The 14,229-nt window shown below is 39.5% G+C and overlaps 1 protein-coding gene across 1 annotated transcript in view; it reads left to right on the top strand.

Moving 5' to 3' along the window:
- CTBP2 (C-terminal binding protein 2) overlaps positions 1-14,229 on the top strand; it is a 177,482-nt gene that overhangs the window by 100,143 nt on the left and 63,110 nt on the right. Inside the window, exon 6 of the mRNA XM_030204693.1 lies at positions 1,702-1,916. Coding sequence (XP_030060553.1) covers positions 1,702-1,916 — 215 coding nt within the window. The remainder of the gene's footprint in view (positions 1-1,701; positions 1,917-14,229) is intronic.

Raw genomic sequence — 14,229 nt, forward strand, 5'->3', positions numbered from 1 at the left:
CTCATAATTGGGATGACAGATGTAAGACCACATTAGACATAATTGCACCACTACAACAAAGAACTACACGTAGACAAAACTCAATACCTTGGTTCAACGAAGAACTGAAATCACTAAAAACACAAGTTAGGAGACCTGAACGAGCATGGAAAAAAGTGAAAGACGAATATACACTTAACGCATGGAAACAACAGCAAAGAAAATACAAATACTCAATAAGACAAACCAAAAGAGCATACTACAAAACCAAAATAGGGCCAGACTGCAAAGACGTACATAAACTCTACCAACTCGTGAATAAATTAACAGACACCACACCGGTGACCACAACCAGCACAGACATCCCATCAGCAGACAACCTTGCCAAATACTTCAATGAGAAAATTATAAAACTACAATCCACGTTACCACTAAATACCAATAATCACGAAAAATTTATGGACTGCTTGGACCCAACTCCCGGTGAATACCCAGCAGATCAAACCTGTAATAACTTCGATCTATTGACCGAAGAAACCATCAGTCAAGCAATCAATAAATTCTCCAAAACTCCTCCAAACTGGATATTTGTCCCTGCAACCTAATAATGCTCGCCCCCCAACGCTTCATAACAGACCTTACATCATACATGAATTACATGTTGCAACACAGACTATTCCCCAAGGACAAAGGAAATATACTTCTTACTCCGATACCCAAAGACCTAAAGAAAAAATGAAACGACACAACCAACTATCGACCAGTAGCATCAATCTCCCTGGTAGTCAAACTAATGGAAAGTATGGTAACCAAACAACTTACCAATTACCTAAACAAATTCACCATACTGCACGAATCACAATCAGGATTTCGATCCAATCATAGCACTGAAACAGTGCTAACTACTCTCATAACCAAATTCAAACAATTAATTGCAACAAGAAACAATGTGCTCCTCCTACAATTTGACATGTCCAGCGCGTTCAACATGGTCTGCCACCAAATACTCTCAAACATCCTGGATTATTTCGGGATTGGAGGAAACGTACTTAGATGGTTTGAAGGCTTCTTGACAGCAAGAACCTATCAAGTGATATCAAACTCAAAAACGTTAACACCATGGAAACCTGAATGCAGAATACCACAAGGATCACCGCTCTCGCCGACCCTTTTCAACTTAATGATGATACCATTAGCCAAATCGCTAGCCAACCAAGGACTCAACCCGTACATCTATGCAGATGATGGTATACATTCCGTTCAAACAAGATATAGCTGAAATCACAAATGAAATCACACACAGTCTCCAAATAATGAACTCATGGGCGGATGCATTCCAACTAAAGCTGAACACAGAAAAAAACACAATGTCTCATCTTGTCTTCACAATATAATACAAACAAACCAGAAGTCTCTTTCTTTTTGCTTTGCATTAGTTGCTGGTCTCCTGGGCTGTCACGGATGACGACCCAGTTGTGAGAATAATCAGCCTGCTGTTCTCGGAGAATACCTGCTACAGATATGTATGTTCATTTTATCGGTCCTTGGTACGACCTTTCCTTGAGTATTGCATTCGGTTCTGGTTGCTGTATCTCAAAAAAGATAGGGTTAGCTAAAGGATCATAAAAAGTAGGCTTGAGAAGAATGTCTGAAAACCTGTGTGGTATCTGTGCTTGGCATGCTTACGTTATGCTTTACACTGTGTTTTCTGTATCCATGCAGGGCGTTCTGGCCAAGCAGTTGCTGTCAGAGCGAAGGCATTTGGATTCAGTGTTGTTGTCTATGATCCCTACGTGCAGGATGGGATGGAAAGGTCTTTGGGTGTGCAGAGAGTATATACCCTCCAGGACCTGCTGTACCAGAGTGACTGTGTATCCCTACACTGTAACCTGAATGAAAACAACCACCACCTCATCAATGACTTTACTATTAAACAGGTAATGCCACGTACTTCCCTCATTGTACTGACCCCTCACAAGTAAAACATTGAAACCTATGGGCCAATATTTAGCTGGCAACGGTCAGAGTTTTTTTTTAATGCTGACTATAGCTGGCAAAATTAGCCCCAGATACTCAGTGCTGGGCCATGTGTGGGCACCTGCACCCGTTTGCCGCCTGGATTTATGTTGTCAGTCTTTCTCTTACCCCTCCCCCGGGCTTACCTTTCCCTCTCTGGTAGTCGTAGGTCTTCCTAGCAGGATTGAACCCCATTCACTTATGTGCCTAGCAGCTGCACCATTAAAATAGCGGCCACGACTCTAGCGGTACTCTCGCAGTACTACTACTGGAGGTCAGACATAAGAATAGCTATACTGGGTCAGACCAGTGGTCCATCTAGCCCAGTATCTCTAGTGGTGTTACTGCGAGACTATCTCTAGAGGCATAGCGATTTTAAAGCTGCAGCCATTAAAGGCAGGAGCAAATGGGGTTCTCTCGTGTCCTGAAGACCCTCGACCACCAGGGAGGGAAAGGTAGGCCCAGTGGAGGGGGTGTATTCTTACATGGGGGCTTGGTTTTGGGAAGGCATTTGTAATGGTGACAGGTCGGGACTGACCATGTTGTGGGGGGAGAGGAGGGGAGCACATTTGTGGAAGGCAAGGCACCTGCCAGCCCAAATTCAGTGCCAGTGCCCATATAGCTAAGCAACCAAAGTTGGGACTGCTTTTTATGCAGGTGCCAGCTTTGAATATTGTTGGTACCACATAACCTCCCCCACAACCATCTCTGGAACACCCCTCTCCGGCCTACCCGATACTCAGCAGCACTGCCCAGTTAAAGTGCTGCTGACAGGGCCGTGCCTAGCGTCTCTGGCGCCCCTCCTGCAGACTATCAGTTGGCGGCGGCGGCGCCCCCCCTCCCCCCCCCCCCCCCCTGTGAAAATGATCGCTCACCACTTGCCACACTGACAGGAATTGTCAGCAATATTCTTAAAAACAAATTGCTATACATTGCAAAATAAGATAGCAGATGTAAATTCTCAAAGTGGACATATTCCAAACACTAAAATGAAAATAAAATGATTTTTTTTCTACCTTTGTTGTCTGGTGACTTTCCTTTTCTGATCATGCTGGCCCAGTATCTGATTCTGCTGCTATCTGTCCTCTTAACTCCGTTTCCAGGGCTTCCTTTCCATTTATTTCTTTCCTTTCTCCTTTCTTCTTCATTTCTGGTCCTCAGCTTCTGCCTATTTTCTTCATCCATGTGCAGTTTTTCTCCTCTTCCTTTTCCCTCATTTCATCTTCTTCATCTCTCTTCCCTCCCCTCTATGTCCAGCAATTTCCCCTCTCTCCCTGAGCCCTGCCCTGCAATCCATATCCATCCATGCCCATCTGCCCCCTCCATTCATCCCTATCCAGCAATTCCCCTCTCTCCCTGAGCCCTGCCCTCCCAATCCATGCCCATCCATGCTCCTCTGTCACCTGCCCCCTCCATTCATCCCTATCCAGCAATTCCCCTCTCTCCCTGAGCCCTGCCCTGCAATCCATATCCATCCATGCCCATCTGTCCCCTCCATTCATCCCTATCCAGCAATTCTCCTCTCTCCCTGAGCCCTGCCCTCCCAATCCATGCCCATCCATGCTCCTCTGTCCCCTGCCCCCTCCATTCATCCCTTTCCAGCAATTCCCCTCTCTCCCTGAGCCCTGCCATCCCAATCCATGCCCATCCATGCTCCTCTGTCCCCTGCCCCCTCCATTCATCCCTATCCAGCAATTCCCCTCTCTCCCTGAGCCCTGCCCTCCCAATCCATGCCCATCCATGCTCCTCTGTCCCCTGCCCCCTCCATTCATCCCTTTCCAGTGTTGAGAACAAAGGGGTCCCAAGCCCCCCCCCCAAGAAGGCTAGAGTGACCTTAATCTGACTCCATCTCTAAATAGCACTAGTACTGGGGTAATCAGGGGGTTGTGAAGTTCTAAGAGAAATTGCCACTGAGAGGGACGCTAGGTCTAAGGAAAAGGTACCAGCCTTATGACAAACTGGAATCAGATTACAAGCTATACAATGCAGTGAAAGATAGCTGCTGGATGCAACAAAAGCATTTATACTTACAGCCTTTCATTATTAAGTGAAACCCACAAATCATCATTTGGAATGAGGAGTTTATTTACAAATCAGACTTTAATCAGATACATTCATCAGACAAATTCTGGATTCAGCTGACCGGAGCTCTGCGTCCTAGATGAGTTGGGGAGAACCTCCTACTTTCTATCTGATGCCCTCCCCTTATATAGTATCTGGTCCTAATACAAGTCTATGGAGAGGGATTTTTTTTTCTCTAATATTGCTTAATCTATGAGTCATGCCCTCCGGCCAGGTGCTCTTCCGTTTTATTATTGCAACTTGTTGTGCAACTTCCCTTTTTGTAATCACTTCCCTAGATACGGACATCCAAACATCAAAACATGAACAAAACAACTTTTTTTATGAAGATATCTAAATTTGGATATATTAGGTTCATATCATTTTGTGATCTGGGTTAGGATTTTAGCCATCAATTCCTTGATCTTGGCTTTTGCACTGCTTTTGAATGTCACACCAAATTCTAATGAGGCCTAGTCAGTGCCTTTTAGCAGTTTAGGCTGTTTAAGGTATGTAAATTGACCCACCACTATTCCAGTGGATGGATCCCAAGCGGGGACACATATTAACTTACAGGAAAAGCAAGTCCTTGCTCAGCCAGTCATAGATTTTTAAACCAAGCTGGTATTTTTACAGCCTGAGTCCTAAAATCTGGCCTTCCACCCTTCCGGTGGGCATCCAGTGAGGGCTTCTTGCTGTAGTATAATTATACATTCCCCACTTGTCACCCCCTCTGAGGAGGGGTGACACAAAACTAGTTTGTCACAATCTATTCCAGAAGGTGACAAGCTATCAAACGAGAGGGGGAGTTTTGGTCTTATAAATTGCTAGAAGGTATGGTGCAAGACAGGAAACTTCATTCTCAGGTGATATATTATTTGGGCATATGGAATTCCCTTTATATTACCCAACCCCTTGGGCTTAATCCTGATGTCATCTCTCTTGAGACTTACTCAAACCTGTAGTGAGAAAGGTTTTATGAATGGGACAAATCCATGAGTTCATCTACAAAATCCCATGAAGTATTGGTATGTGGGTAATAGCAATTTCAGGTGATAATCTAATGTATCTATCTCAGCGGTCCTCGGAAGGAATAGTGGTTTTGATTAAGCATTGCTATGGTGGCTCAACAAATATATGGTTAGTATTCAGATTGCAGGCTGTTTTAGGTTGTAGGTATTCAGAATCCTTAAACAGGTCGGAATTCCTGGACCTTAATATTATGCATCATTAGCATCCAATCATGAGTGGATAGCCAGTATGAGGTTGCCTCATACAGCAAAAATGGTGAATCCTAGGAAATTTATATTAACAAAGGTCATACATGGATCTTGACATATGCATAATGACCTGGAAGTATGGGAAGCATTTTATATATCCGTTACCCCACTTGGAGCTTAGTCAAACCTACAGAAAGACATGCAGCTTAAGTAAGCTTAAGTAAGCCTACACCAAAGTTAAACAATTGCATAACTGTTTGATACTAACAGGGTTTACACCTACATTATGATATCATAGCCAGTATTAGGGTTTGATGTTACCCTTGTATCTGAGCAATATCAACTTCAATTTAAATTACATAAACAGAAATAACGGGGAAACTCTTGGAAAAACAATTAGAACAATACAGGAAATATTAGGAAAATAAAAATAAAACCTTTTCAATATATAGACAGGATTACTGCAAAACTGAAAATAAAACAAAATATGAATCTATAATGTCCATAAACAGCAACAGTAAATCTCAAATTAAGTATCAGTTCTGAATTCTCTTTCATCGATCATGGTTGAGGCGGTGGAAGCGCTGAAGAATCTGGATGGAGATCTGGAAGATCCAACAGGGCTGGATATTCAGGCTGGCCTGCTGAAGGAAGTGGCCGGTCTTGAGATGGTTAGGCTGGTAACATCTGGTTCTGCGGCTGAGTAAACCCGTATATCTTTCACATGGACCCAAGACTTGTGGTCCAGTAGTTTGCAAGGTGTAAAGATTATTGCCACAACCTTGGGGGATCTAACATCATTTGGGCCTGGATAGGTCTTGAAGACGTACTTGTGGTGTACAAACTTGGATCTTTCCATGTCTTTATTCTAGGCATACACCATCATAATCAGTCCATCAAGAGTCAAATAATATATAGATGTCAAAAGAAATGAAAGACAATGTAAACATGGAGAAAACAGTGCTAATTAAGTGCAAAAACAAAAGGGAAACCATTTTACATAAATAGGTAAGGATCAGAGCTTCAAGTTAATTCAACTTAAAATTAAATTTTAAAATTGGGAATTGGGATTTGGAATTGGGATTTGCATAATATACCCCACTTCTGGCTTGCATAATGTGCGAGACAGATTGGTAATTATTACGAAGACATGATCAAATAACAATGATTAAGTATATGGAACAAAAGAAAAGAGTAAAAATTAAAATTTAGAGATGATGGTAAATGTTCAAGTTATTGATGTATGGAGGGCAATGTGTTGCAATCTATCGCCAATAGATATGGAATCTTCACCTGCGATGACTAACATTCACCAAGGGTTGGGCCCTCAGCTGCAGGAGGCTAGCAGGACTTACGAGTTAGATGATTCAGAAAGAAGGGTAGATTAGCAAATAGTCATAGTCAAAGCTGAAGACTAATGTGCAGAAATTTAAAACTCATAAATAGTCCAGGTGATGGAAGTATATTCTGGAATCACGGTCGCTGTCTGTTGTAATAGAGAGCTCATACGTAAAGTGACATGTAGGTTCTGGAAGAGATGAGCCTGCAAAAATATTTAATATAGCAGAATATTTAAGAGCATAATCAAAAAGGTCTAAATTAATGACATAATTTGGACAAAAGAAAATTGTCAATGGAGAAGTTAACGCTTCTTTTTCTTGCCAGAGGTCAATGGCAGCAGAAGTACCGAACTGGAATAGAGGCGGTAGATCAGGAATTGGATTTGCAGTCTTCATTCAACCTACAGAACTTAATAAATAGAACTGATATAAGAAGCAATGTTCTCTGTAAATTAGATGTTGCTGGCACAGGAAGTCAGCAGAGTGTTAGGAAACATTGTGGTCAGAGTCTGCTACAGGAAAATACGGCCTTTAACATGATATTTTTAAAAGATAGAGAAAAGCCAATATCAGAAAAGAAAGATGTAAAAACTATATATTTCTATGAGGCCTCCTCACGTGACCTTTACAAGGTTTAAATAGGTCAAATGAGAAGGACAATAACCTATAGTCCTCTGTAATAGCTCAGAACCAATTTGGAAAATGAAAATTATATTAAAATTGAAACTGATCCTTTCTATGCTTTCACAATTTGGGCCCTAAATCATGACAGCATATCAAGATTCACATTCAGAGGGATAGCTAAAAATAAGCTTATATATTCCCAGGAATCAATTTACAATTTAGAGTATATTTTAAACACAGAGGAGGAGCAGCTTTATAAGCAGGAGACAAGTAGAAGCATTTCTTAAAACATTTTAGTAGAATTCAAAAATCAAGGATATAATAACAATTTTTATTATTGCAATAAATGCATAAATTGACCAGTAGGATATGTTCATATGATATTGGAACAGCTTGTAAGCTTACATTGTAAATTGAATTCTAAACAAAGAGTAGGAAGGATAACACAGAATCATAGAAAAACCCATCTAGTTATTAAAAATCTCAAACACGTAATGAATTCCTGTATCATATACTGAGTTCAAAGCATTTGTAAAGATGAACTTTAGATAAAATAAGAACTACAAGGGTTAATTTCTGTCATTCGGTCTTAAGGAAATCATGAAATAACGGTGCTTCCTGTGTCTAATTTGAGTTTACTGCTCACTGCAAGCATTGGATATTATGGTGACTGAAAATAGGGCTAAACATCAGACAAAAACTGTAAGTTGAAATTTTTATATTAATATTTAATGCTGGTGTAATAAGTCATCATAGAATTAATACTTCAGGAGAGGAAAACAAGGTAATTACTTGATCTGCTTCCAGAGGTACGGTTCTCAATAAAAAGGGAATTTGGCAACTGTAGCTAGTCTTATCTGAACATAGCTCTGAAATAATAATAACCTTAATTTCTCTAGTTCTGATTCACCAGTCAGTTATGTTATGCAAGGGTTAATCTCTAAACCCTATTGAGAACCAAAAATGCTGGAACTCTATACAATAAAACTATAAATCTTTAAGAGGCAGGGAAGGAAGTTTGAAAGTTGTAGATAAGACGTGAAAAGAAAAAATTAAAACAGTTAATTCATTCTTACGGAACACATCTCCAATAGAGATCCAAGAAGTGAACATCAGCACTAGTTATTGTAAACATCGTCACAAATAAATAGTGTTTTAGATGGTATATAATATAGAACCTCTTATAGTAAATATCTGGAATAATTATGCAATTTTCAAAGAACACATACACATACAAATTAAAACTAAAAAGTGCATGCATTTCTAGTGAAAGCAATTTACCAGAAATCAAAAACAATCAGGTATTTAACATCACGTCACAAATCAAACAAACATTGCTTAAATGAAATAATATACAATCCTGGAAAAAAAACACTCCTTTGAGATTTACTACCACTGCAGTTGATAGGCAATCTCTCAGAGTAACCTTAAAGCACTAATTTAAACATCAAGAAATGTTTCCCTAATAATTAGCTGGTTTAGTTTATGCCATTTATCACAGGACACACAGGAACATACAGACATAAAATTAAAACTGTAACCTAATCCTGATACGTAGAAAACTTAAAGCTCAGAAGAGGAAGCAAGATATTTTTAAATGTAGTTCAAAAGCAATCATTGGAATTGTGCACAGTTAAGGAATTGTATAGGGTTTCAAAAGGAAAAAAAATATAAAAATAAATATTCCAGTAGCCTAGTACAAGTCACAGCACATAGACAGAAAAGAAAAGGAAAATCACACTCATACACATATACAGTTATTGTCCCACATACAGAGGTGTCCTTGTGTATTAAGGACAAAATATAAATCCTAAATTTGCTAAAATAAAACATTTAAATTAGAGCTAATCCAACAGGCCATGAAAGTATACAAAGGCAAGCTTAATAGTAACACATACAATAAATGAAAATATACTCACGATTCATGCAATGTAATTTCCAGTGTAGAAAATCAATTGAGAAAGAGAACAGTTGGCAGGATCACTATGCCCTTCCGAACTCTCGGTGGCATAGGGAGGTCAACCGCAAAATAGAAAGGTTTGTTTCGGACGGAAAGTCCTTACCAGAGATCTGAATAGATGTCAGATCACCAGTATCTGGTGTTGGGTGCGGAGAGGAAGATATGATATAATGGGTAGTGAACATCATCACCCAATATATATAATAACGGGACCTAGTGAGCAAGTGGTCTACAAATAAGCTTCAGACCTGTAACATGCTATAGAAAAATGAACTAGATTAGTAATATACATATTGACCAGACCTAGAACCTGGTACAAGGTCAGTGGTTCAAAAAGCAGCTTCAGAGATAGCAGGGAGACCTAGAAATGATAATGTGCTAATAGGTTACAAAAACATGTGATGATTATCCTGATAGTAGAACATGCAAAGACATAACACAATCATACTCACGCATCTGCTAATGTACTCCAACATAGGGACCCAAAATAAAAATTACCAATTGGCGGAAAGCTCAATGCTTTTGACTACTAGTGACATTAAAAGGGAGAGAGACAAAAACAGCAAACAGGGAGGTACCCAAAGAGTGGGTGAATAAGTGAATAAATACCTAGTGTCAGCTATTATATATTTATACTACTCTACCCCTAATTAATGAAAACTACTCCCCAGAGTGTGCTTCTAAAGACATAAAGAAACCCGGTTTCCCAGCCTGCCAAGAACTATCCCGTATACATGGTAGAGTCCCCAAAAAGGGACATTGCAAACACTCCCGAAAAGGACTCAAGAAACCAGCGAATAAGGTGTCATGAATCGAAGAGCAGCGGTCCAATGGGTTTCCGCTGACTATTGAACTTCTCGTGTACGATTGAACTGCTCGTGTGCAACTAATCACCCCAAAGGACCTGTAGTTTGAGAACTTCTCGTGTACAACAACCCACTAAGTGGTTTGAGAACTTCTCGTGTACAACAACCCACTCAAAAATTTGTGGTTAGAGAACATCGCGTATACGACTAACCATGCTAAAACGTTGAAAAGTTAGGGAACATCTCGTATACGACTAACCATCCAACAATATTGAATGCCCGAGTTAACCTATACACAATCGCAACCAAAGTCTTAGACGTCTCTTTATTGTCCCCAGCGGTCATGTATATAAGCAACTCCTACGTGGGCAATAATGCCAAATCCGCAGGCCACTCCGAAAATGGAATGGAAGTCTGCTTCTACTAATTGAGATACCGTCATCCATTGAAGGGTTTGTGGCCCTCAAATGGGTGTAAGTCCCGGACATCGGTATCAAACCCAATGGTTATAGCGTGACACTGGTATATAAGAAAACAATAAAAGTATAGTATGTCCCAGGGAAAAGCCCCTGAAAATTACTATAGAAGTGGTAGAAAAATAGAGAGAAAAACGAAATATTCCAAAGCAAAACAAAACAAATGTAAGCTCTTCGGGGAAGGCACAGTCATAAAAAGAGCCCTTAGTTGGAACACCTTAGTCAGGACAAAAAATGTGAAAAATTCCACGTTCATCATTCACTAGACAATATATTTTCCACTCAACAAACCAGGAGAAGGAAACTCAAAAGCATTAGAGCGGAACAGTAACAATAAGAAAGCCTGCAATACAAGGGCAAACAGTACAAATAAATTCATTCATACCTGTAGTAAAAGAAGAAAACTATTTAGGAAAGATAAGCTTACATATTATATGATAAAAACTGGGCCTACCTAATTTGTAATGTAAGGCAAAAATAAGCTGTAAGGGTAGGTTGGGAGCTGTATATGGAAACAAAATATAGACTTTAAACAAGACATGAAACTATTACATACTATAATAAGAGTAACAGGGGAGAACCATATATGTAACTGGAACACCGATTTCAACAAAAGGCAAGAAAATGTATATTAACAAAGACATTATAACATGTGTAGTCCGGAGTTATACCCCTAGAATAAATGAAATAAAGTTAAATACATATTAAATGCTTTTGGGGCGGGTACCGGATAGGTTGGAAGTAGCATCTAAACAGGAAAATATAAGAGAAGCATATAATTCAATAAATTGTGAAATAGGACACTAGAATCGTGGTGCAAATATGACAAGTTAATACCCATAAATATGACAAATTAATACCCATACACTCAGAAAAGGAACATAATAAACAAAAAAATCCCCAATGCGATGGCAGGAAGCTTTTGTGGCTAAACAGGTGAAAGGGAAGAAAACAAATTAAAACATGTGATTCTTACACCAAGAACTTCCAATGATACGGCATAAAACATACATACTAGTCAGTGACTGAAATGATATGTCTAAATGATGACAAACAGAACAGCTGCAGCATTAGAAGGAAAGAGAAGGTGGGTTGGGTTATAAAGAACCAACAGGAAATAACTGAAGAAGTGAAGCAACGCTGTATTCTCATGGCACGCAGCCATCATCTTCTCAACAGGAAAGGGAAAACATATTTTATATGCATATCTATTAAGGTAAAAACAAAGAAATGCTGCTATATAGTACATAATACTTCTACTATCATATAAGTTATACAAGGGGTTATCTAGCTCTTAATGTAACAATAATCCAGTGTAATTTCATGTGACTTTCTGTGTTGGATCCTAGTTCATATCAAACTTGTTATAAAGACTTACACAATTTAACTCTTTATAGAACTATATTATTTAAAAGCGATTGTCATTCTCAGGACGTGGAAATATTCATCAGGAAATATTATAACCTAGCTCATTATTACAAGTGTTTAAAACAAGCCAGTCCAGGCTGTATGCAGTCGGAGGACGAAAACCACAATGCAAGCGAGGAAGTGCAGTATTTCCTGCAGATAACGTTATAATATAGTCAGGCTCACCGATTATTAAAATTATTAAAAAGCATCCTTCAAATGAGATTTAAATATGAGGACAATTTATAATTCTGACAATCTATAATACTGTTCAAAACCAGGATTCAAAAATCCATGTTCCCTGAAGATAAGCAGGCTTGTAGTATTATTTAAAGTCAAACCATTAACTAACACGATAGTACGGTGCTGGGGCTGCAACGTATATTTCTTTTAAACGAGCACACCATTAAAATAGAGCACAAGAAACTAGAACTATATGAGTATCGGAGATCCAAAGCATACGAGAATCTTATCTAGAGGGTGAATAAGATCCTATCTAACGCAGCATAATACAAACAGTAAAATAGATAATGCAAGCAATAGAAGCTGATGGGCGGGGACAGCATAGCCCCCTAGCTTATAACGGGAGCAGGATATAATCTATATAGCGTCTAAGCAGCAAACTGTAAAGGTATATTTCCTAATCATGTCACAAGAAAGCCCCATTTCAAACTACAAATTCAGGAAAACCTCGGCAATTATATATGAAATTATACACCGCTTGGGAGAAAGAAACATCTGCTGGCATTGTCAACAACAGGAAACCTTAATATAAAAGTGAATTCAAAACCGATTACACAAGACCGAAAGCAAATGTCAAATAGGAAAATAAACGACAAACCTTAAGCATTATTAATTAAAAATATAACATTGTCCCAAAACAGATTGTAAATTAAAAGGGTGTGATAACAGCTACTAGGACAAGTACAAAGTTAAAATTACAACTGAAAATAGTAGCTAAGAGACCTTTGGCAAGGAGAAAGTATAGGTGGAAGTGAGATAAATTTAAAAGTCTTACAGCCGAGGCTGTGACAGAAGAGAGGGGGTACAGGGAAAAAAAAAGTGGCAAATTTACTCAGAGAACCAGTAACAACGGGAGCTTAAGGTAGACAACTGTCAAGATTAGTGCCGGACTTTTGGGACTTTTAGCAAAGACAAAATACAAAGGTAGAAGGCTTAGAGCATAGTAACAGTTTCATATATAGTGAGTATGGCAGAAAGGTGCCGAAAGTGGCAGAGACGGGGTCTATGCAGCGAAAATTAAACCCGGAAGCATCTAAAGTGGCTGCGGGGAACAGAGACAGAATACAGACCGGGGTCACCAATGTTGAGAACAAAGGGGTCCCAAGCCCCCCCCCCCAAGAAGGCTAGAGTGACCTTAATCTGACTCCATCTCTAAATAGCACTAGTACTGGGGTAATCAGGGGGTTGTGAAGTTCTAAGAGAAATTGCCACTGAGAGGGACGCTAGGTCTAAGGAAAAGGTACCAGCCTTATGACAAACTGGAATCAGATTACAAGCTATACAATGCAGTGAAAGATAGCTGCTGGATGCAACAAAAGCATTTATACTTACAGCCTTTCATTATTAAGTGAAACCCACAAATCATCATTTGGAATGAGGAGTTTATTTACAAATCAGACTTTAATCAGATACATTCATCAGACAAATTCTGGATTCAGCTGACCGGAGCTCTGCATCCTAGATGAGTTGGGGAGAACCTCCTACTTTCTATCTGATGCCCTCCCCTTATATAGTATCTGGTCCTAATACAAGTCTATGGAGAGGGATTTTTTTTTCTCTAATATTGCTTAATCTATGAGTCATGCCCTCCGGCCAGGTGCTCTTCCGTTTTATTATTGCAACTTGTTGTGCAACTTCCCTTTTTGTAATCACTTCCCTAGATACGGACATCCAAACATCAAAACATGAACAAAACAACTTTTTTTATGAAGATATCTAAATTTGGATATATTAGGTTCATATCATTTTGTGATCTGGGTTAGGATTTTAGCCATCAATTCCTTGATCTTGGCTTTTGCACTGCTTTTGAATGTCACACCAAATTCTAATGAGGCCTAGTCAGTGCCTTTTAGCAGTTTAGGCTGTTTAAGGTATGTAAATTGACCCACCACTATTCCAGTGGATGGATCCCAAGCGGGGACACATATTAACTTACAGGAAAAGCAAGTCCTTGCTCAGCCAGTCATAGATTTTTAAACCAAGCTGGTATTTTTACAGCCTGAGTCCTAAAATCTGGCCTTCCACCTCTCTCCCTGAGCCCTGCCCTCCCAATCCATGCCCATCCATGCTCCTCTGTCCCCTGCCCCCTCCATTCAT

This window comes from Microcaecilia unicolor, chromosome 5 (assembly GCF_901765095.1).
Source record: "Microcaecilia unicolor chromosome 5, aMicUni1.1, whole genome shotgun sequence".
Lineage (NCBI taxonomy): Eukaryota > Metazoa > Chordata > Amphibia > Gymnophiona > Siphonopidae > Microcaecilia > Microcaecilia unicolor.